At 39.1% G+C, this 26,217-nt stretch overlaps 1 protein-coding gene across 4 annotated transcripts in view; it reads right to left on the bottom strand.

Annotated features, from left to right (window-relative positions):
* CDYL (chromodomain Y like) overlaps positions 1-26,217 on the bottom strand; it is a 186,046-nt gene that overhangs the window by 156,512 nt on the left and 3,317 nt on the right. Inside the window, exon 1 of one of the 4 annotated variants that reach the window (XM_087437940.1) lies at positions 25,653-25,908. The exons of the other annotated variants lie outside the window; for them this stretch is intronic. Within the exon in view, the coding sequence (XP_087294066.1) occupies positions 25,653-25,676 (24 nt within the window). The 5' untranslated portion in view covers positions 25,677-25,908. Of the gene's footprint in view, positions 1-25,652; positions 25,909-26,217 lie in introns of those variants that run through there. 4 annotated transcript variants of the gene reach the window in all.

Here is a 26,217-nt window from a genome sequence, read left to right as displayed (position 1 = left end):
AGCTCTTGACACCCACCCAGTGGCTGCAGGTGGAAGTTGTGACCAGTTACTATCACTATGCGGAGGCACAAATCCACGCCATCAAACAGTATGAAAAAATATATTAATACTCCAGACCGGAAGGAAAAAGACAAGCACCCAGAAATCAATTCTGCAGGCACAGAAATTTATAAGCTAAATGACAAAGAATTCAAAATATATATCGTAAAAAAACTCAATGAGTTACAAGAAAATACAGATAGTTCAATGAAATCAGGAACAAAATTAAAGAACAGAGGAAATTCTTCACAAAAGAGATTGAAAATATAAAGAAAAACCAATCACAAATTTTGGAGATGAAAAACACAATGGATGAGATAAAGAAAAGTCTGGACTCCCTGAATAACAGAGCTGATATTATGGAGGAGAGAATTAGCACTCTGGAGGACAAAAATATAGAAATGTTTCAGATGGAGGAGGAAAGAGAACTAAGACTAAAAAGAAGGAAAAAATTCTCCGAGAAGTATCCAACTCAATTAGGAAATGCAACATAAGGATTATAGGTATTCCAGACAGAGAAGAGAAGGAAAATGGAGCAGAAAGCTTGTTCAAAGAAATAATAGCTGAGAACTTCCTAAACCTGGGGAAGAAGCTAGAAATACAAGTGAAAGAAGTTAAAAGAACTTCTAATTATATCAATGTAAAAAAAGACCTTCTCCAAGGCATATAGTAGTAAAGCTGGCAAAAGTCAATGACCAAAAAAAAAAAATGTTAAGGGCAGCAAAGCAGAAGAAAACAACTTACAAAGGAACCCCTACCAGGCTTTCAGCGGATTTCTCAGCAGAAACCTTACAGGCTAGGAGAGAGTACAATGATGTATTCAAAACTCTGAAAGACAAAAACTTTCAGCCATGAATATTCTACCCAGTGAAAATATCTTTCAGTTATGACAGAGAAATAAAACTTTCCCAGATAAACAAAAGCTAAGGCAGTTCATTGCCACAAGACTCCCCCTACAAGAAAGGCTCCAGAAAGCTCGTATATCTGAACAATAAAAAAAGAAAGAGGTTACAAAGCCTTGAGCAAGGTGGACAAAATAAGAAAATTGCAGTTCTCTATCAGAACAGGTTACCAAACACTTAATTATAACATTAAAAATAAAGGGAACGAAAACATCTAAAATAAATATAATCTCATCATTTTAACCACAAACTCACAACACAAGATGGAATACATTGTGACAATAATAATTTAGACGGGAAGAGGAAAGAGATGGAATTGGCTTACACTAAGGAAATAAAAGGCTATTAGAAAATGGACTCTCTCATCTACGAGATTTTTTTTACAAAAACCTCATGGTAACCACTAAACAAATAATCAGGAAAGAGACACAAATGATCAATAAAAAGAAAACTAAGAAAACCATCGTGGAGAACTACCAAACTGAATTGGAAGTCCGAAATACACGGGACGAGAAACAAGGGAAATGCAGAAGAACTGAAAAAGAGTGATAAAATGGCAGCATTAAGCCCTCATATATCAATAATCACTCTAAATGTAAATGAACTGAATTCTCCAATCAAAAGACACAAAGTGGCGGGATGGATTAAAAAAAAAGACCCAATAATATGCTGCCTCCAGGAAACACATCTCAGCTCTCAAGACAAACACAGGCTCAGAGTGAAGGAATGGAAGACAATACTGCAAGCTAATGGCAAACAAAAGAAAGCACGTCTTGCCATACTTAAAGTAGACTTCAAAATGAAACAGGTAATGAGAGAACAAGAGGAGAAGTGTATAACGATAAAAGAGACACTCCACCAAGAAGACGTAACACTTATAAATATATATGCACCCAACACAGGAGCACCAAAGTACATAAAGCAACTATTAACAAACCTAAAAGGAGATATCAACAACACCACAATAATAGTAGGGGACCTTAACACCCCACCTACATCAATGGATAGATCATCCAAACAGAAAGTCAATAAGGAAATAGTGGACTTAAATGAAAAACTAGACCAGATGGACTTAATAGATATATAGAGAACACTCTATCCAAAAACAGCAGATTACACATTCTTCTCAAGCGCACATGGAACATTGTCAAGGCTAGACCATATGTTGGGAAACAAGGCAAATCTCTATAAATTAAGATTGAAATCATAACAAGTATCTTTTCCAACCATAATGCTAGGAAACTAGACATCAACTATAAGAAAAAAGCTGGGAAAGTGACAAAGATGTGGAGACTAAACAACATGCTACTGAACAACCAACGGGTCACTGAAGAAATTAAAGGAGAAATCAAAGAATATCTGGCGACAAATGAAAATGAAAATACACCATACCGACTCATATGGGATGCAGCAAAAGTGGTCCTAAGAGGGAAATTCATAGCAATACAGGCCCACCTTAACAAACAAGAAAAATCCCAAATAAGCAATCTCAAACTACACCTAACAGAATTAGAAAAAGAAGAACAAATAAAGCCCAAAGTCAGCAGAAGGAGGGAAATAATAAAAATGAGAGCTGAAATAAACAAAGTTGAAACAAAAAAAAATACAGTAGAAAGGATCAATGAAACAAAAAGCTGGTTCTTTGAGAACATAAACAAAATTGACAAACCCTTAGCCAGACTCACCAAGAAAAAAAGAGAGAAAGCTCAAATAAATAAAATTAGAAATGAAAGAGGAGAAATCACAACGGATACCACAGAAATACAAAGGATTATAAGAAATTACTATGAAAAACTATATGCCAACAAATCGGACAATCTAGAAGACATGGATAAATTCTTAGACTCATACAACCTCCCAAAAACTGAATCAAGAAGAAATAGAGAACCTGAATAGACCAATCACAAGTAAAGAGACTGAAACAGTAATCAAAAACCTCCCAAAAAATAAAAGTCCAGGACCAGATGGCTTCTCTGGAGAATTCTACCAAACACTCAAAGAAGATTTAATACCTATCCTTCTCAAACTATTCCAAAAAATTGAGAAAGATGGAACACTTCTCAACACATTCTATGAGGCCAACATTACCCTGATACCAAAGGCAGACAAAGACAATACTAAGAAGGAAAACTATGGACCAATATACCTGATGAACATAGATGGAAAAATCCTCAACAACATACTGGCAAACCAAATACAGCAATACATTAAAAAGATCATACACCATGATCAAGTGATATTTATACCAGGGACAGAGGGATGGTTCAACATCCACAAATCAATCAACATGATACACCATATTAACGAGGAATAAAAAATATGTGATCATCTTAATAGACGCAGAGAAAGCATCCGACAAGATCCAACATTCATTTATGATAAAAAATCTCAATAAAATGGGTATAGATGGAACGTACCTCAACATAATACAGACCATATATGACAAACTCACAGCCAACATCATACTCAATGGGGAGAAACTGAAAGCCATCCCTCTGAGAACAGGAACAAGACAACGGTGCCCACTCTTGCCACTTCTATTCAGCATAGTACTGGAGGTTTTGGCCAGAGCAATTGGGCAACAAAAAGAAATAAAAGGAATCCAAATAGGCAATGACGAAGTGAAACTCACTATTTCCAGATGACATGATTTTATATATAGAAAACCCTAAAGAATCCATCAGAAAACTATTAGAAATAAACAACTACAGTAAATGTGCAGGTTACAAAATCAACTTACAAATAACAGTTGCATTTCTATACTCTAATAACGAACTAACAGAAAGAGAACTCAAGAAGACAACCCCATTTACAATCGCAACAAAAAGAATAAAACATCTAGGAATAAATTTAACCATGGAGGTGAAAGACCTATACAATGAAAACTATAAGACGTTACTGAAAGAAATCAATGAGGACATAAAGAAATAGAAATATATTCCATGCACACGGATTGGAAGAATAAATATAGTTAAAATGTCCATACTACCTAAAGCAATCTACAGATTCAATGCAACCCCAATCAGAATCCCAAGGACATTCTTCAGGGAAATAGAAAAAAGAATCCTAAAATTCATATGGGGCAACAAAAGACCCTGAATAGCTAAAGCAATCCTGAAAAAAAAGAACAAGGTGGAGGCATCACAATCCCTGACTTCAAAATGTACTACAAAGCTATAGTAATCAAAACAGCATGCTACTGGTACAAAAACAGACACACAGATGAACAGAACAGAACTGAAAGCCCAGAAATAAAACCTCACATCTACGGACAGCTAATCTTCGACAAAGGAGCTAAGAACATACAAGAGATAAAAGAAAGTCTCTTCAATAAATGGTGTTGGGAAAACTGGACAGCCACATGCAAAAGAATGAAAGTAGACCATTATCTTTCACCATACACAAAAATTAACTCAAAATGGATCAAAGACTTGAAGGTATGACCTGAAACCATAAAACTCCTAGAAGAAAACAGAGGCAGTATACTCTTTGACAGGGGTCTTAGAAGGATCTTTTCGAATACCGTATCTACTCGGACAAGGGAAACAGAAGAAAAAATAAAAAGTGGGACTTCATCAGATTAAAGAGCTTCTACAAGGCAAGAAACCAGGATCAAAATGAATAGGCAACCCATCAGCTGGGAAAAAATATTTGCAAATCATATATCTGACAAGTAATTAATCTCCATAATATATAAAGAACTCACACAATTTCACACCTTTCACCCATTAGAATGGCTGTAATCACCAAGACAAAAAATAACAAATGTTGGAGAGGATGCACAGGAAAGGGAATCCTCATACACTGCTGGTGGGAACGCAATCTGGTGCAGCCACTATGGAAAACAGTATGGAGATTTCTCAAAAAATTAAAAATAGAAATAGCATACAACCCAGCTATCCCACTACTGGGTATTTATCCAAAGAACTTGAAATCAACAACTCAGAGAGACGTATGCACCCCTATGATCACCACAGCATTATTCACTATAGCCAAGAAGTGGAAGCAACACAACCGCCCATCAACTGATGACTGGATAAAGAAGATGTATTATATAAATACAATGGAATACTACTCAGCCATAAAAAAGACAACATCGTCCCATTTGCAACAACATAGACCGGCCTTGAGGGTATTATGTTAAGTGAAATAAGCCAGAGAGAGAAAGACAAACACCGCAGGATTTCCCTCATATGTGGAAGATAAACTAACACACAGACAAGAGAATAGTTTAGTGGTTATCAGAGGGGAAGAGAGTTAGGGGGTGGGCACAAGGGGTAAAGGGGCACATTTATATGGTGACAAATAATAATGTACAACTGAAATTTCACAATGTTATAAACTTATGACCTCAATTAAGTAAAATTAAAAATAAATAAAAAATAAATTAAAAAAAGAACAGAAACTATCATCTGCCAATAAACTCAATATTTTAGATAAAGTAAATTCCTTTAAAGACACAACACCAAAACTCAAGAAGAAATACAAAGTCTAAACAGCTTTCTATCTATTAAAGATAATGAACTCATAATTTAACTTACCACAAAAAAAATTTCAGTACCAGACGGTTTCACTGATAAATTCTAGTTAACATTCACGGAAGAATCAAAACCAATTTCAGAAAATAAAACAACCAATTTCAGAAAATAAAAGGAGGGAATGCCTCCTAACTCCTTTTATGAGACTAGCATAACTCTGACATGAAACAGGAGAGAAAATTACAGACCTTATGAACATGGGACACAAGAATTCCTCAAGGCATTATATTAAAGAACCAAATATCCTCACATCATTCATACTCAGATTAAAAGTATATCATATCCAGTCTTAGATCCACTGTAATAAAACTGCAGAACTCTCAAGGGTAAGAAATCTTAAACTACCAGAAACTCAAATGACCTATAATGAAAAGAGGGGCACATTTTTCATCAGGTACAAAACTAATAAAACTTGACTGTCAACCAATAAAATGTATACCCAGCTAAAAAAGCCATTAAGAGAGACAATAATGGTGAGATTATCTTTAGACATACAAATATCAAGAATTTATTATCCCAAATGCTTAGTAAAATAATTATTAAAAGATGTAATTCAGTCTACTACATATATATACTCAAGAAAATTGAAAGTATATGTCCACATAAAATCTTCTACATGAATGTTCATTGTAGCACTATTCATACTAGCAGTAGAAACAACTCATATCCATCAACTAATGAACAGATAATAAAAATGTGGTATAGCCACAAAATAGAATAATATTCAGCCATAAAAAGAAATGATGTACTGATATATTCTACAATATGGATGATCTGTGAAAACATTATGTTAAATTGTTAGCATATTATGAAAGCAGTCAAACACCAAAGACCACATTCTGTATGATTCCGTCTATATAAAATGTCCAGTAAAGCCAAATTCAGAGAGACAGAAAGTAGATTAGTGGTTGCCAGGGGTGCAGGGGTAGGGGTGGGGGTAGGAATTGACAGCAAATGAGTATAAAGCTTCTTTCTGAGGTGATGAAATTTTCTAAAATTAGATAGTTGTAAAGGTTGTACAACACTTCATGAATATACTAAAACCCACTGAACTGTATGCTTTAAAAGTAGGAATTCTATGGTATCCGAATTATATCTTAAAAAAAAAAGGAAAGAAAGTATAAGATGTAATTCAGCAACAAAAATGAGCCCATATAGAAGGGAAGGGATAAACAAAACAAGCATTCAATCAAATGTAATGTTAGAAAATTTAAATAACCTGTTATTTAAAAAAAAATTGTTGGTTTCTTTTTAAAAGACAGAATAAATACTAGACAATAATCAATCTAGTGGAGGTGATGGCAGAGATTTCAATGAAGAATTAATAATGAGCTGTGCCCTTGCTATGTCCTCAAGGAAGACAGATTTAACTATTAAACACATATCCCATTTTTGGTATACTGAAAAGAACAAAAAAATCTGGATGAGCATAAAATCAGGAATGGATGTATTCAAAAGGTAAACAATGCTGATGTCCTTGTCACATTTCAGAAGAAGAGGAATTACTGAATAATTTGATTACTCACACTAACAGTTAAACAGAATTTAAAGAAATAATGGCAACCACCAGGTCAAGACAAAGAATCTATAACCAGCAAAGGGATTAATAATCAATCCATACAGAAAAATCTCTCAAACTAACAGACAGCTGAAACGAAAAAAATAAGCATAGAAGGATGATAAACAGCAAACACTTAACAATTTCAAATATTTCACAAATCATAACAAATATAAACATATTAAGCTCATAAAAGACAACACATTTAGGTTTTTAAATCTCACTATACATTGCTTACAAGAGACACTTCTAAACAAAACCACAAACTTTTTTAAATTAAAAGGAAGGAAAAAGATATGACTTACAAATTAGTGTAGCAACATATAAAAACAAATTTTAAGGGGAAAATTCATTAATAGAGGGGCACTACATATTGAAGAGTATAGTCAATAATTGATAAATACCTAAGTTTGATACATATGTACATATCTGAACCCTAAACCAAACAAATCTTGAACTCTAATCCCAAAATAAAACCTTTTATAAGATCACAAAAGGAAACCTCTCTGAATTTTAAGGATTCATAAAGACCATTCCCTGACCATGACGCAACTCAATTAGAAAGTGAAGAAAAAGATTTTCACCTTAAAAATATTTAAATTTAAATACATTTAAGCACTCAAAACCAAACAAAATCCTTGTGGTGGTACATTTTTTATACCTTTTGGCTTTTATAAATGAATTTTTATATTTTTATAATATATTATATTTTTATTAATTTTATAATATATGAATAAAATCCTAATCCAAAAAATTAGTGAATATGTTTTAAATAAACTGAGACAAAAACTGAGACAAAAACCTAAAGACACTTAAGACTGAAAAAATAATAAATCATACTTGTAAGACGTTGCTAAAGCTTTACTTATAGGATAATTTTATAGCCTTCATTAAAGAATAAGATGAGCTAAAGTGTTCAACTCGATAAGCTAGGAAAAGAACCAGATAACCTAAAGAAGGCAGAAGAAAACAAAAGAGCAAGAAATGAAGTAGAAGACAAAGATACAATAGAAAGAATCAATAAAAATCAAAAACTGATTCTTAAAAAGAATCAAATAAGAGACAATAACTGTAAGAAAAAAGGTACAAAAAGCATGAGGCATATTACAGGCATATAATCATAGAGCCAGTACAGATTTTTAAATATCCTAAGGCTATTCTAATATAAAAAACTTTAGGCCATAATTGACTTAAGAAATAGCACTACTAAATCAATGAGCTAATTCTTTAACGGATAATCAAATAGCTCCTCTCCTATCTTAAAAGGCTACAGAGGCTCAGATGATTTTATAGGCAAGTAAAACAAAATTTCTTTTTCTTTTTGGTGAGGAAGATTGGCCCTGAGCTAACACCTGTTGCCAATCTTCCTCTTTTTGCTTGAGGAAGAGTGGCCCGGGGCTAACATCCGTGCCCATCTTCCTCTATTTATTTATTTATTTGTGAGGAAGATCAGCCCTGAGCTAACATCCATGCCAATCCTCCTCTTTTTGCTGAGGAAGACTGGCCCTGAGCTAACATCCATGCCCATCTTCCTCCACTTTATGTGGGACGTCGCCACAGCATGGCCTGACAAGCGGTGCGCCGGTGCATGCCCGGGATCCGAACCCGGGCCGCCAGCAGCGGAGTGTGCATGCTTAACCACTACGCCACGGGGCCGGCCCCAAAACAAAATTTTCAAAGAACAGCAAATCCAAGATTCTGCACACTGAGACTAGAAAAACAATACCAAGTTGGTTACCTCTCCTTCAAGTCACTGTTATAACACTGTTTATGAAAAGAATTTAACAATGCACATAAAATAACACACTATGACTGAGAAGGGCTTATCCCAGAAATGCAAGGATGGCTCAACATCAGAAAATATATTAATATACATTTAAAAATTAAAAGGAGGGCCCGGCCCGGTGGTGCAAGCGGTTGAATGCGCGCACTCTGCTGCTGTGGCCCGGGGTTCGCCGGTTCGGATCCTGGGCACGCACCAACACACCGCTTGGCAAGCCATGCTGTGGCGGCATCCCATATAAAGTGGAGGAAGATGGGCATGGATGTTAGCCCAGGGCCAGTCTTCCTCAGCAAAAAAAAAAGAGGAGGATTGGCAGATGTTAGCACAGGGCTGATATTCCTCACCAAAAAAAAATTAAAAGGAAAGCAGGGATAAAATGACAATCTCTAATAAATGCAGAAAACACATTTAATACAATTCCATAACTATTCATGATTAAAAACTCCTCACAAGCTAGAAATAAAAGAAAACTTGAACCAGATTTTTTAAAAAAGGTATCTAGCAAATATCTACAGCTTTTACATAATAGTAAAATTTTATGGAACTTTACTAGGTGATCCCAGCCAAAGTGAATAAAAGAAAAAGAAATAACGTATGAGTTTGAAAAGAAAAAAAAAACTATCCCTATTTGTGCAAGATACAATTGTCAACATACAAATCTAAAAGAATCTACAAATTTTCAAATAACAGGACAGTTCAACAAGGCTGCGGATATAAAGATCAGACATAAACAGCCTTTGTATGAACCAGTATCCACCAATTAGAAAATACAACTTTAAAGAGATTCCATTAACAAGAGCAACAAAATACCATAGTTTCTAGGAATTAATCTAAGAAAAGCCGTGCAAAACATTAAAAAAGTTCATAACAAAACATTACTGAAGGACCAAAAGGCAAGGGGAGGGAGAGAGACAGACAGGGAGGAAGAGAGGGAGAGATCTGAGTAAAGAAATGTATGTCCCACCCCATACTTTTGGATCCAATTCCCTCTTGCCAGCTTGGGTCAATCATTCTGGCTATTGCCCTCCCTCCCTCTCCTGATTAATTTCCTCTTCCTATTAGGTCTTTCCCACCACCACACGACACACTGTAATTTCTCCTATCTTAAAGAAAACAAACTCTGGAGCCTACCTCGCCCTCCTGGTTCCCTTTTCATGAAGCTGGTCCTGAGAGCTGCCTATAATTATCATCTCCAATTCCTCTTTTCCCATTCTCTCATGCGCCCCCGCCAGGCTCTAGACCCCAGCACTCCACCAAAACGGCTGCTGCCAAGTGGCCTCCATGCTGCCCAATCTAACAGTCAATTCTCAGTCCTCAGTAACAGCACTAAACACTGTGGATCATTCCCTCCCTGAAATTTTCTTCACTGGCTTCCAGGGCACCATCACCTCGTTTCTCCCACTTTCCTGGCTGCACCTCTTCCCCACCTCCTCTACTGCATCTTTGTCTCCCAAACTCTACACTTGAAGAGTGCACCCAAGATTAGTCTTCGCCTCTCTTCTCTACCTATACTTAGTCCTTGGATGATTCAATTCTCTCGTGGTTTTAAAAACCATGTATATACACTGATATCTCCCAAAATTATCTCCCACCTAAGCATATGCCCTAAACTCTAGACTTCTGTAGCCTGTTGCTGCGCAGTGCCTCCACCTGGATGTCTAAAAGCCATCAGAAACTTAAAATGTTTAAAATCCAACTCATGTTGATCCACCCACCAGCCTTTCCCCACAATAAAACCAAAGCTGCGCTTCAAGGAGTAACGTCCATCTGAATAAACAGCAAATCCATTCTTCTAGTTACTCAAGCCTAAAAACCTAAGTTCTTTCCATTTCTTCTCATTTCCTCACATTCGATATCCAATCCATGACTAAATCCTGCTCAGCTCTACCTTCAAAACATACCCCAAATGCAATCACTCCTCAGTACTTCCACCATACCACCACCTGAGTTTCAAACTACCATTATCTTTGCCTGAATTATTCTGCCAGCCTCCTAATCAACCTCTCTGCTTCCTTCCTGGTCCCCCTTCAGTTTATTGGCCATATACCATCATCCAGCATAACCTTTTAAAAATTTTAATTTGATTATTACATCATTCCTCCAATGGCTTGTCATCTTACTAAAAAAAAAAAAACGCCAAGTATTTAGCACATCTACAAAGGGCCTACACGGACCCCACTACCACATAGCAGTATGGACTATTTAATAAACAGAAACAATGGACTGCCCACATTTAAAAAGGAACTCAGATCCAACTTCATATCATACATAAAAACAAACTGTAGGTGGATTAAAGTTCATACTGTAAGAAGCAAAACTTTTAGATGATGATAGAAGACAATGATCTTGGGGTAGGAAGGAGTTCCTAAACAAGAAATAAAATGAAGAAAATAAATCTGACTACAATAAAAATCTAAAATTTCATTAATTTAGCAGATGAAATATAAGTATATTATGGATTTAAAAATTTTAATGAACAAAGACGCACCACACATGAGAAAATATTTGCAAGATAAATAACAAAGATTAGCACCCATTACACAGAACTCCAACAAATCAACAAGAAAAAGGCAAAAGAAAAATGGGCCAATGAAATTAAAAAGGTTTTTATATAAAATTCTACAATTCCTTCACATTAACTTCTATTTGTCTGTTAAATAGCATGTATATAATTCTATTTTTATGAAATAACTTATCTGTATAGTACATCAATTCTTCTATCTGTATTTATGCATAGAGATGTCTGGAATGATGGTCCTCTATGGTTCATGGTAATTAATCTTGGGTGGTAGAGCATGGGATAAATTTTCTTTCTTTCTTCTTTGACGTACATCTTCTCAATAACCATACACAGGGCCTTTACATACAAACCACAAGTAAGGTGACGAGACTACGTAAATTATGGAAATTCAAAGGATCTGCCTGCCACGCAAATGTCAGCTGGTTCAAGTAGTGACGTTAAAAGGCCAAACTCTTATTTCAAAGAGGCTGTTGACAACACAAAACATTCTCAGAACCTTCTCCTCTTTGAAGATTGCTCTCAAACACAGTCTTGAATATCCTCCATGGTGCCAAATCTTCACTCTCCAAGGGGGAATGAATTTTGAAATGAACTAAAGTTAATTCAGAAGGATAAGTCTAGTGAGTCAAGATGATGATGTTGTTGTAAATCAAAACTGGTTTCTCCTAGACAAAATGAACTGTCCTATTAAAGAAATCTATCACTAGGCCCCAGGTTTGTTCCCTCTGCACCTCACTGATTCTCAAACTTCCTAATTTCCACATCCTAAATCTATTTGACCCTATAGAATCAGTTACACAATAAACAATGCTATTGGTGACAAAAATCACATGCTGATTTATTTGACATTGGTGCTTTCTTGGTTCTTAGGAATATTAATGCTTGCCTCTTTTAATGTTTGTATTAGACATGTCTTTTCCTTTAAGGTATTCTCCAAACATGTTATTTTGTTCTATTTCTTTAAAAAAAAATCATAGTAAACGTCACTCATCATTGTTTATATCCATCATCTTTACAGAAACTTTCAAATTCTCTTCCAAAGTGAGCAGTTGCTTCTTTTCTTTGGATAAAATTTTGGACAAATGGAATCTCTGATCTTTTCTCTGTTTTCATCAATGTTTTGTGCTTCATTATAGATACCTGATTAACTTGAAATCTCTGATGGCAGTCAAAAATTGCTACCCAGGGCCAGCCCCACGCCTTAGCGGTTAAGTGTGCACGCTCCGTGACTGGCAGCCAGGGGTTCGGATCCCGGGCGCACACCGACGCACCACTTCTCCGGCCATGCTGAGGCAGCGTCCCACATACAGCAACTAGAAGGATGTGCAACTATGACATACAACTATCTACTGGGGCTTTGGGGAAAAGAAAAAAAAAAAGGGAGGAGGATTGGCAATAGATGTTAGCTCAGAGCCAGTCTTCCTCAGCAAAAAAAAGAAAAAAAGAGGAGGATTAGCATGGATGTTAGCTCAGGGCTGATCTTCCCCACACAAAAAAAATTTGCTATCCGATGATGCATTAAGTTCATTCTCCTAGCAAATTTGCTTAATCTCCTACAAAGCTTATTCATTTTCTACCCTACAATTAGCCCCTCATTTTTAGGTCCATACAAAACATTTCTGTGCTGTTGTGCACAGGAAACCTACCGGCTACCTTTGAAATTACAGGCAATTAGTTGAGCCTTCCTATTCTGTTTCCACAAACTACATTAAAAATGCCATTGCTTTAGTCACATCTGCTCTACATTCTGCTTAATGACTCTAAGTATTGTGACCATAGAAAAAAAGGGAGATTATGATACTGATTAGGATCCTATGTGTTTTTTATAATGGGACTACCATCATCTGTTAACTTACACTACAAAGAGTTTAAGAAAATGTTGCAACTCTAGTCCTCATAGCAAGAAAAATGAGTGGGTTCTTTTGATCAGGGTGTTAGTATGTGTCTTATAGAACAGTAACTTCTCCAACACCTTAAAGTAAACCCTAATCTAGAGGCAATGCTTCCTGAACTCTGAGAAGCTTTTATATAGGATGCAAAAGGCAACTTACTTATACTTAAATATAGTACTAAGTCACGTTATTGTTAATTGCACAATAAAATTTATTAAGATTTTTTTTATTTTTTTATTTTTATTTTTTGGTGAGAAAGATTGGCCCTACACTAACATCTGTTGCCAATCTTCCTCTTTTTGCTTGAGGAAGATTGGCCCTGAGCTAACACCTGTGCTAATCTTTCTCTATTTTGTATGTAGGTTGTCGCCACAGCATGACTTGAGGAGCGGTGTAGGTCCCTGCCCGGGATCTGAACCCACGAACCCGGGCTGCCAAAGCAGAGTGCACCAAACTTAACCACCACAAAACCAGGCCGGCCCCAAGTAAAAGATTTTTAACTTAAGCAATCTTCACCTTTAAAAGGTTTCATCAGTATCATATTATTTGTAAACTCTCTTCAAGAAATCTTGCAAATACCACTTTTAACAAACACATCAATCATTTAAGGATGTTTACTACATAGCTTCTTGCTAACATATATCCAAAATAGCTAAGAGGGAGAAAAGTAAACTTTTCTATGTTTCTTGCTCTTTTGTATCATTATTAATGAGTTATACACAACAGACAAGCAAAAAATCTGACTGGATGACACGTCCTAAATTGATCATAGTGGACAGGAGGAGTGAGAAATCCACTTTCTACTAAGGACAAACAACCTACAGGGAAAAGGCGAGAGGGAGGGACAAGCACAGGAGAAGCTTAGTTCAGTTTGAAAGTTGATTTATTTTAGAAAGACAGAAGAATTCTATTGTTCACTCGATTGTTTCAAAAAGAACAGGAAACTAAACCTTCCTGAATAATTCCAGTCTATATTATATGATGAAGTGCAGCAGGAGCAGGGCTCTAAAGCAGGGGGGGAGTGAGACGAGCGACAAAGCAAAGAGCAAGCTGTTGGAAAAGACAGCAACACTCAATCTCATTTCCTTTGACCTAGAGTTAGAAAAGGCCAAAAATGTAAGAAAGCTAGAGAAAACAAAAGAAAGTAATTTGGGTAGAACTCTTGGTCCAATAATCGACCCTACAACAATTTTCAGTGACAGGGGCCTCTGATACACACCTCCGTGTCAAGGCGGATAAACCACTGCAGATGGCTCTGAAGCCACTCTTGCTCCTTAGGTTGTGAGGGCTTTAGTTTGAATCACTGGAGTTCCTGCCCAGGGCGACTGCGAGAGAGACTTGGAGGGCGCAGGCCTGCCAGGAATAGGGAACCAAAATGGAGCTGGCCCAGGAATAAACACTGTTGGGGAGGGCCTATTCTAAGCACAGCCAGGTCTGTCCCCTGGATCTTTCCCCTTATCGGGGATTCAACTAGGAGGAGAAGCACAGCTGACAACCAAAGGAGCTTCTGATGAAGCAGTACCGACCGCCTCACTATTCCTGTAACAGAGGAGAAGCAGGCCTTCACTTCTGCTCAGCCCCCACGCGTCTTCAGAGAACACCGAGGGCCCCAGGTGACCTCCCATCACCTGGAGGATTGGTAGCCGGCACAAGACAGTTCCACCTGATGCAGTGGAGGATGTAGCCACATCCCTCCTCCCAGGAAAGCAGAGCAGATGGTCAGCTGTGGTCCTAACAGGTGAGTGTGGGAAGGGAGTTGGCTGTAAGTGTCGCAGACAGACTCCAGAGAAACTCAGGACACACTTTCAAAGGTGGCAGAAGGTGCTGGTAAAGCATATGAAGGATGGGAATTTCCACCTTACTTTCAGTTCCCACCCCTATCACCCGGGAGCATGAGGGGCTCAGAACACTACTGGGCATGCCACTCTTTTGCCTACCTGCCTCAGAAGGGAAACTAGAGTTCTCAGACCTACCCTCAGGGCCTAGGTCACATTAATGTCCTTATCTGCTCCAATGTTTCCTTCTCAAACTCTGAGGGGAGCACTCTTCAAGGGGAGATCTGTTCCACTACAGCAACAGCTTTTCAAACAGTTCACCAAACTCCAAGGCACATCCCTCTACTGCAACAGAATTCAGCCAAGGCAAGGACCCTGAAATTTTAGCTTTCCTTTTAGTGGGATTATGTCTGTAAGAGACTTGAATTTTAGAACTAACAATTCTTCCCGCACCACCACCTTCCACTTCATGGTTCTGGTCTTTTTCTCTCCCAGGCCATCTTTCTGACAAAGGTGAGGGAGCGGCAGTGCTGTAAAGCTGCCCACATGACCACAATCTCTGTTGATGCTGACCAGGTTCCTGGACAAGCTGAATGTGTCTAGTCTTAACACTTAACTTCCTCCTGCCAAGGTGGCAGGAGGTACACACTTGACTTTGACAAGATCTCCTTTTCATGATCTTTTAAACTCATTCTACATAATCATTTTTAAGCAGTCCCAACCTGAAGTTCCTTAGAAAGGATTGTTTCCCCCTAGGAACACACTTATTTAGATAGGTATCTATCAATTTAATCAAGACATTCTCAAAAAGTTCATTTATGAGCTAAAGCTAGTGGTGTTGAATGATGGCATATAAAATAATTCTGGATGAAATTTTACTCATATATATACTGTGAAGGAAGAGCGCTACAAATCACATTCTAGTTAGTTAGGACCCCTCCACACACACACACACACCCCTACCTCTCTCTCCGTCCTTAAAAATGAGAACAAAATAATCATTTACCTCTTGCTCATCTGCATACAAGAGGGAAGCTAGAGGACCAAGACCGGGGAGTTGTGCTGGCCGAGAGTTAGGGAGGTGGCTAAATCACTCCTCCTCAGGTGTCTGAGGCATAAGACAGGTAGAGGACTTCTCTCTGGACTGCACAGATAAAAAGCAAGCTAAGCAAAAGTGGGCAGTCAGAGTCCTACTTCCCGGGGCCAGAGCTCTGACCAAGGCAACAAGCCAAATACAAAAGCCAGAGTCAAGAGTCAAAACAGAATGAATGATACCTCTACTCAAATGGGACCTGGCAGAGGGATGAAAATCAAGTTGCAGGTACCAGAGCTGGACATGGGGACAACAAAATTTAGGAGGGAGAGAAGATGAAGGATGGAGACTCCCTGGAAGACAGAAGTTTTCTAAGAGGGCTCTGGCCTAGCTCATGGGTAGAGAGGAGTTACGAAGCAGACAGGCCTCCATTCCAACACGGACCCTACAAATGCTCCCATGACTGACTCCAAGGAACAGCACAATCACTCTTCTAAGTAGAGAATCAGCAGGCCAACGTGAGATAAAAACAGCTAGTGCACCTTCTCTTGAACACCCAGCAACATGATGATGTTAGAAAATAAAGATCTTCAAACGTCAATGATAAAAACAACTACTAAAACAAGATTCAAAAAAATATTTTGATTATTCAATTCAAATATTTTCATTTGCATTTCACCAAATCAGCTAACACTTCCTTTACCTAGCATCATCATGGAAGATAAGACAGTAAGTCTCTGCTCTTAAACCAGGGTGCACATACACAGCAGGAGATCAAGAGTTGTGTGAAGACATTAACTCTTGGCTCATCTTCCAGAAACATCAAGCTGACCCAAAGATTTATGGAGAAGAGTTAACCGGTAAGTACTTTTAAAACATTTAACATCAAACCAAAAAAATATTGCATGGAGTACACTGTTAATTTCACAAAGGTTTTAGGATAATATGAGAACTCAAAAACAGGCCAGGCTTGCAGCAGGTCGTTTAATTCCCACTCCCACCTCCATCTCCTTAGAAGAATACCTGCTCTCTTCTGCTGTTAGGAATACTTGCATGGAAACTCTGGAAGGCATACCATAAAAGTAAACTTAATTTTGTCACTTACATGCCCAAATTGTTTAAAAACCATATTTGACACAGCTCTTTGCAACATACACCTTTTCTTTCCATAAGCATGCCCTTCACATGCTCTATGGGGCTCAGGAGCCCGTTACCCATGACCTAGAGGTGCCTTCACCAACTACCCTCTTCAGCTAATTTCATGAGCAAACTTATGTCAACTCACCTGCCTTTGGCAGCTCCCTTTGCCTTACACCTAAATCTGTTTCTAACATGCTAAGGAAGCTAGTTAAGTCCAAGCATATCACACCTGAAAAACAGTCTCCAAGAGAGACCCCGAGTTGTTCAATGTGTATGGAGTGTGACCCCTTTTTACAAGCCAAGAAGACTCGTTTTTTAATCCTGGTTCTCACATATTCTAAATAGCCGAGGCTTTCAGATGAGCTACATGCTAAAATAAGAAATGCTTCTGTATGCAACTCTGAAATTATGAAATCCTAAAGAGTAACCTACTGATGAAAAAAAATGGGTACATTTTAACCAAAGATATTCATGATGTGCAATCAACATTGTTGGGCTTCATCAACAAACAATGGAAAACTACCAACCTCTTGAAAACTTCACATGGTGGAGCCCATTATATAAATGGAGCTAAGACAAAAGCAAAGACATTTCCTAAATATATTGAGGCTAACTTTTACAATTAGAAAACACTATTGTTAGACATGCCTCTCCCTGCTACTTTTCACCAACAGCTAAACATAAATACTGTAGCCAACATTTCAAATACTCTTTCTAGGAACATAATTTCCCCCAAAATTATCTGTATCAATTTTAGAAATAATTTTCCTCCATAACCACCATGTAGAGTTTTTTCAAAGATGTCTAAATGCACAATTCTCACATATATGGTATAATTTCAAACAATATAACTCCAGCATTATAATATTTGTATTTTTAGCTACAAGTCAGCAGTTATCGACTGGTCGCCACATTCATATCCTGAGATTAGGCACTGCGATACGATATACCAAAAAACAGACATGAACCCAACCATTCCAGAAGACAACATGCATGATATTATTTAATATCTAGAGAAATGAATGCATATGCAAGTGCAAATAAGTAATTAACAGCGCAAAACAAAAAGTAAATTAGTCACACAGAGTTTGAAGGGGAGGATTCCTGCTAGTAGTGAACTCTGATGAGGTCCTGATGAGGACTGACACTGAGGCTGATAAGTTGGGGAATCTACCATTTATAGGAAAAATGGCAATGCAAAGGTATGGGGAAGGGATCGGCTGTGTAGGTGTGGACAAAGTAAGCCAACAACTACGGCTTCACTAGCTCAGACCAAATGAACAGGCCAACCTCAGGTAAAGAAAAGTTTGAGAAGATATGCATACATATTAAGGCAAGCAAAATAAAGATGAACATTTTGCTTCAGAAATATTTTCTTTGTAACTACTATATCCATTTTCATAAAGTTGCCCTGAAATCTAGTTTATACTTTATTTGCATTTTCAATATCATTAAATCTCAAGTGTTGGCTCAAGACCTCAAACCCCATTCATGATACCACAAATTCCACATCGATAAGGTTTCTTCAGATTCTGGCAAAAAAGCAAAGTTCCAAAGGGCAGTCTCACTACAAACTAACTTGATCTTCAATAAAATATAGCTCTTAATACTTTATTGGGCTTGCAGGAAGCAAGGAAAGTATCCAAGCGCCCCAGTAACTCTCCCCAACCCAACCATAAAGAATGAGTCAATCATAAAAGTAGACAAACACCAAAGACTAAGAAAGCAAGCCAGAGATCGGGCGGGGGGGAACCCAGAATATTTGGAAGTAAAAATATATCTGTTGAAATTAAAAACTCAATGGATGAGTCAAACAGCAAATTAGACCTAGCTCATTAGTGCACTAGAAGTTAAATCCAAGGGAATATCCAGAATGCAAACAAAACAAAATCAATGAGAGGGTGAAAGATAGGGAGGAGAGAATGAGAAGATCTAATAAATGCCTACTTGGAATTCCAGAAGAATATAGAAGAGCAACAGTATTTGATGATAAAATGGTCAATAATTTTTTAGAACTAATGAGGCACAAATCCACAAAAGAGGCACAACATATACCAAGCTTATCAATGAAAAGAAAGTCACATGGGGCTGGCCCGGTGGTGTAGCAGTTAAGTTCGCACACTCCGCTTCAGCAGCCCAGGATCCACAGGTTTGGATCCCAAGCGGACACCGATGCACTGCTTGTCAAGCCATGCTGTGGCGGCGTCCCATATAAAGTAGAGGAAGGTGGGCACAGATGTTAGCCCAGGGCCAATCTTCCTCAGCAAAAAGAGGAGGATTGGCAAGGGATGTTAGCTCAGGGCTAATCCTCCTTACAAAAGAAAAAAAGAAGGTCACACACAGATACACTAATAAAACCAGAGAACACCAAAGTCAAAGAGAGGATCTCAAAAGCAACCAGAGACAGAAGACAGACTTCCTGTAAAATAACTACATCTAGACTGAAAACAACCTCCTCAAGAATAATGGGGAAGCCAGAAGACAATGGAATAAGATCTTCAAAATGCTGAAAGAAAATAACCAATTAACTGGTTTTATTTGGAATCAATTCCCATTTTCAAAAATGAGGGCAAAATAAAGACATTTAAAGATAATCAAAAAACTAGAGACCCTTCCATCAATAAAGAACTCTCTAAAGAATATATTTGAGAAGGAAAACATAATCCCAGAAAGAAGTTCTGAGATATAAAACTGATGATCAGAGAAACTGGTAAAGACATAGGTAAATCTAAACAAGTATTGTCTGTATGCAATAATAATGTTCTGTTTTGTGAGGTTTTTTTCATGGACAATAATAAACACTGGAAAATAATAAATAATGTAAGTTCAGGGGTGGATCAGAGTTAAAGGATTCTAAAGTCCTTGTATTGTCAGAAGTGGAGCTAAAATAATAACTTTATACTTTATGTATGTATAATTTCAAGAACAGCAACTTAAAGACTGGAAGCATACAACTTCCAAACCTACTCAGTGAGGTTTTAATATGGCTTTACTGTAAGACTCTAGCTGGAGCAGAACTGAGTTTGGCAAAAATAACATCAAAGTAGTCAATGAAGGGCAGTGAAAGTCAAGTCTTAGCTCAGAGGTCTCAAGACCAGTTTTAATACTTCTTTTGAGTCACAGATCCCTTTGAGAAACAGATGAAAGCTGCTGATCCTCTCCCCAAGAAAAAATGCTCACATGTACTTGTACAAATTTTCACACAAATGCAAAGACCTTTCCCAGACTGCCCAGAGAACACGGACTCCTGAGGCCTTGCCCAGCTTAAAACGCTGAAGAGAATTAGGTTTGTGTGGGAAACAGTCAAGTTGGAAGTTCTCCCCATCCTAGAGTTGAAACCAAACATGCATATGAGGAACTGAGCATAAAAGGAACAGCACAGGGCATAATGTGGCAGGGGGGGGTGGGGGGGGACCTGCAGGTTAGGGGTCAAGAATGGAAAGTCATTCCTATAATTCACTCTCCCATTAAATTTAATTCAACAATTATGCAACTATTGCAATGTGTGAACTGAGGAAAGTAATGATCAGAATAAAATTCCTAGTTTTAAAGATTTTGAGCACCAATTTTACAATCTGGTGGACAAGCATACCATACAATGAAGATAGAAAATAGAAATTACAACACCTTTAGCTAACTGCCTAGTGTTTTTAATGCTCCCTTCCTAGAATGATGCAAACGTTTATAACTGACAATGGTCAAAGAGCCTGCAAAAAGGATTCTCTGGTCCCCCTAGAGTTCCTCTTCTGCAAAGGCAGATCCCAGCCCTTCCCCACCTCAACTTGTGGTCTCAGTGTCAGAAACACAAGCCAGTGCAATCCAGAGCTTCCTAAATCCACCTGCATTCCAGAAAGCTTTCTGAAACACAGATTCCTGTCTCCATCCAAACACTGAAAACCACAATCTCATGGTTAGGGCCCAAGAATCTGTCTTTTAAAAGGACCCCAGATAATGCTGTTATACCTAGAAACACACACAATATAAAAACTATTACTCCTTACTCACAAAAATTTGACTCACAATGGCTTTGTGCATCACAGATATTCAAAACTGTGAATCAGAACAGTGTAAATAAACTATTTCCTATAGACCACAAAAACAGGTTCAATGGTTTAAATCATGATGAAGCACAAGGAAAAATTCAATGATTCTTAGACATCACAGCAAGAACAGAAAAAGACTTATTCTAGTACACACAACATGAAAGCAAATTCAAAGGAAAAACACATGAGATGTCTCCACACTGTCGTTTTTTAGGCAAATGAATAAATATTCTCAGCAAGTCACATTTAAGATAGCATGTTAATTTTCAAAATACACACACATTACATTTCACTGCCCCACAATCAACTCCAGAAATCAAATAACTCTTTTTCTTTTCTTATTTTGGTGATCTCAATCTTTTAAGAGCCAGCTATACCACACACAACAGATGCTGGTTTTTCTTGACCAACATCCATGGAAGGTCTCCTGATCTTTGTAACTTCCATTTGAACTACACACGCAGATTTTATTTATAACTGCTTTTGGTCAATGTACATAAAATTCTTGTGGTGCACAGCAGAAAGGAGCAATCTTATCCCAAAGTAAGGAAAAAGATTCAAAAGACTTACCTTTCCCCAGAATCCTGATTATCCTTCCAAACTAATCAACTTGAAGACATTTTTTATAAGCCAGGTACAAGTCAAGTTCATTCTTTTTTTTTTTTTTTTTTGGTGAGTAAGATAGGCCCTATGTGATATCGGCCCTGGATAAATTAAAGTCTTCTTGATCTCATCTTTTTCTTTGGTGATGTAATCAATTTACTTGACACTTTAAAATCTCAAATCTCAAAGGAAAACAGGTTTAATTTCAGGGTTTGAGAGTTGGGTGTGCTGTCTTTTCTTTAATTAAGAATGGAAGAAGATAAAGATGTTTTCTAGAATAATATAATCACTTAACACTTGGGTAGTTGCTTTTACATGCTAATATCATTTAGCTTCACAACTCTTTGAAGTAGTTACCATCATTCCCCTCTTACTAACGAGGAAGTTCAGGAGAGATAGTTACTTAAGATACACAGCTATTCCCTTCCCTATATAAAGAGTGGAACCCAGAACTTCTGGCTCTAAGTCTAGAGCTGGGATTGGAGCTAGAAGGCCTTTAATTCTGCCACACTTCACCCTCCATATGCCCCAACCCCAGTGTCAACCTCAGCTCCAGCACAGTTGACCATCTAAAGCAGAGGTTAGCAAAATAAGACCTGCAGGTCAAATCCAGCCCACTACCTGTTTTTGTAGAAGCCATGGGCTAAGAATAATTTTTACATTTTTAAGTGATTGAAAAAAAAAACAAAAACAAAAGAATATTTCATGACATGTAAAAACTACATGAAATCGAATTTTATGTCCATAAACAGTTTTACTGGAACGTAGCGCTCATTCATTTAGGTACCGTCTATGGTTGCTTTTGTGCTACAACAGCCGAGTTGAGTAGCTGCAACCGAGACTGCCTGGCCTGCAAGGTCTAAAATAGTAACTATCTGGCCCTTTATATAGGGTTTGTAGACCCCTGATCTAAAAGATGCTTGTCTTTTATGAAAGCTATGAAGTTCTTAGCATGGGTGCATCAAAAATCTGTCTTTCCTGATCCTAGCTGCTGGAGATGCAGCGAGTAAATTATTCTATCCTTCAGCTGAGAGTAACTCTTCCAATTTTGGAAGGTTGATGCTCCACCCCATCTTGTCTAGGCTCTGTTCCCTTATTTTTTATTCACAAGGCATAGTTACAATAACCATTTAAATATTTACTAAGGACCTATTACCATATACCAGGCACCATGCTAAGGGTTGGAAATCGCATTTCTTTTTAGATGAGAAAACAAAGGCTTAGCAATCAGGTAACTCACCCAAGTTCACATAGCTACTGCAGACCTGTGCTCTTACCATACCACATTACTTCAAAAAGCAAAACTTTACACTTCCTCCTTTGTCAATATATTCCTCTAGAACTGTGGAGTCTGAGGGCAAACATGAAACTTCTATTTCAATTTAGGCAGAACTGGACAAAACAAGGCAAATAATGTCCCATGATCTGGCTACTAAAGTACTTTAGTGTTCTCCCCAGACTTGTCAAACAGCTTGTCAGAGTGTAGTGCCCATTTACAACTGCATATCATTTCTGCCTCACAAATACTGCCTTGATTAAAACAGTACAATTCTATATCTCTAGAAACAAAACCAAGCCTCAGGGAGGCATGCTAGATGAGTTAAAATACAATAATAACCATGGCTCACTGAGTGCTCACTATGGGAATTGTGGGGTATGTTTTACATATTTTCTCATTTAAACTTGACAGCTCTATGAGTAAGCACTAATCCCAATGTTACAGATGAGAAAACTGAGCTTTCAACGTTAATCTACCCAAGGTGACAGGGTTGGAATTCAATAGCTAGGTTTTCTGACTCCAAATCCAGGCTCTCAACCACTATGCAGAACTTTCAAACATCAACTTTCAGTCATAATATAGTCAGAGTAAAGGAGAAGTTAGAAAACTTACCATGAAAGAGACTGGCCACCAGATTATTTACTATCACCTCAACTATACTCCTATAACACTTTTTTCCAAAACTAAAACAAAACCCAGAATCAAAAGTTCAACTGTGCAGGTTGAACTTTCTTTCTTTGCAATGTACTTCTTTCTTCCCCAACAGATGCTCTCTGAGGGCATGAACCATTCTCATGCCTCATACCTCCCTATCTCCCTATGGAACCTCCTCAGGGCAGGCATTCAACACACATGCTGAATGAACACAAGCTTTCTACAAAATATGACTTATAAAGGAATTCTACCAGGAAAGCAGAAAGTAGAAAACCTGAAGATACAGAATAAGTAAAGAAAGAACTAAATTTAGTTCATAATGCACTAGTGGTAAACGTATTGTCTTCGGGATCAGTTTTATACATATAAGATACAACTTATGTATAAAGTGCTGCTGTTACCCACTAATGGAATGAGTTAGCTGATTATGTATTTATAATCACAAAAACGAAGAAGAGTGAATACTCAAGCCTAAACTATCAAAAAATAATCTAACGTAGAAACCAAAACCCTACGTACCCTCATGCTATGTACCTTCCCAACTGTATGTCTAAGCCTGGAAGACCTACCTCTCAGCCTCTACTTCTGGGCCTTACCCATATACAACACTTTCCTTCCTAAAAGGGAAGCTTCTTGAGAACAGGGAGATTTGTTTCCCTTTACATAGCCAAATGACCCAAAATAGTATCTTGAATACAGTAGGGCACAGATAACGTGTAAAATGGTTGAAAAGAACATTTTCAGTCCCAGCTAAAGTACACTGACCACATACAATGTAAGGGGAGGCAATAACCTTACCATGAAGTCTACAGAAGGCAGCCTCCTGAGAATTTCTGCAAACATTTGCTTTCAAAAAGCAACAACAAGTTGCTAGAAGGCTATCATTGTTGGCAATGGAGCTCCATTCTGTGCCAAGAGCAATAACACAACCAGAAGAGAAGACAGTTCAGAAGGCTCACCTGGTACTTATTAATGGTTCACAAGGGCTCTACTTGCTATAGAAGCTTACTTAAGTCCCTAACCACCCAGGTCCCTAAACGCATCATAAAGGTGCATCCAGGGAATATCCAAAAGTTTTAAATCTCTTCTGAAGATATATTTATAAATATATATATATGAAACAGAAGAATCCTTCATCCAAAAAAAGAGAGCCTTCCAAGCTTCTGTACTCCAGGAAGGCTACTTTGAAATAGGTCAAGAAGTTACCTCGAGACATACAAAATCTAACGATCCAAACTGATAACTCCAAAACTTGAAGCTGGCAAACCCATCGCCCACAACTTATAGTTCTGATGTGCCCTTTCTTACTTGCAACGCTGCGGCGCAAATGAATGACGGTGTATCAGCGTTAAATTTAAATTTCCTGGCTCTGGCCACAATGCTAACCTAATTAAAGCATGTGGTCAACGTTTAGCATTTTCGGTGCGATATTTTGCATCGCTTGGGCTCGCAGCAGAGTCGAGAGACAGTTCCACTCTTCCTCTCGGCCCCCCCTCCCAAAACCTGAGGCAAAACCCTCCCCGAAACGCTTTACTCAATGGACAGGAAAAACACCCCCGCACCGCCCACAGACCCCGCCAAGCGGGAACGGGGGCTTCACACCCGCTGCCCTCGCCAAGAACACTTTGGGCTCGGTCTGAGCAAGTCACTTGTGTCAGCGCTACTTCCCCACGCCGGGACCCCCCAGGAGCCCGACAACTCCGGGGCGCCCCCCCCGCCCGCGGGCCCCTCGGAGCGGCGTGGCTCGGGCTCCCCTCGCACACATTTCCCGTCCAGCAAACTGTGGCCGCGCGGGGGAGGGGGCAGGCGGGCGCCGGCGGCGCGGCCGGGCCGGGAGGGGCGGCGCGGGGCGGCGGGCGGCGGGGCCCGAGGGTCGGGGGGAGGGGAGGTACCTCGTACAGCTCCTCGGAAGCCATGGTGGGCGGCGGAGTTGCGGGCGGGCGGGAGGGGCAGGGTCGCGGCGAGGCGCCGACGCCGCCGGGCGGCCGACACTTTGTTTCAGTTGGGTCCCTGCGTGGCCTGCGCTTCCTGCTCCCGCTCCCGGCGCCAGGAGCTCACACGGACGAGCCTCTCACTTACTGCCAGTGCGGGCCGGCGGCGGCGGCGGCGGCGGGGTTGTGCGCAGGAGCAGCTGCGCAACGCGCCCTCCGCGCCCCGCGCTCACTCCCCGGCGGGCCGGCTGGGGCTCGGGCTCATCGCGCCCCGCCGCGGGGCCGGGCCGGGTTGGGGCGGGCGCGTCGGCGGTGCACGGCGGCACGGCTGGCTCCGCGGCTCCCCCTCTCCGGTGTAGTGCAAAAAGCTTCCTACTTGCGACCAAAAAAACCTGCCCTGGCTACTGAGCATGCCCAGTGCGGCCGCCCGGGCCCGGCGAAGCCGCGCTCCCGCGCTCCGGGTTTTCGGGCCGCCCGCGCGGGAGGGGCGGGGAGACCGCTGGGGCGGGGCAGCCGAGGGGAGCAG

Source organism: Ceratotherium simum, chromosome 13 (genome assembly GCF_057802395.1).
Source record: "Ceratotherium simum simum isolate JZ-2026a chromosome 13, ASM5780239v1, whole genome shotgun sequence".
Lineage (NCBI taxonomy): Eukaryota > Metazoa > Chordata > Mammalia > Perissodactyla > Rhinocerotidae > Ceratotherium > Ceratotherium simum.
This window is presented reverse-complemented; position numbering and strand designations above follow the sequence as displayed.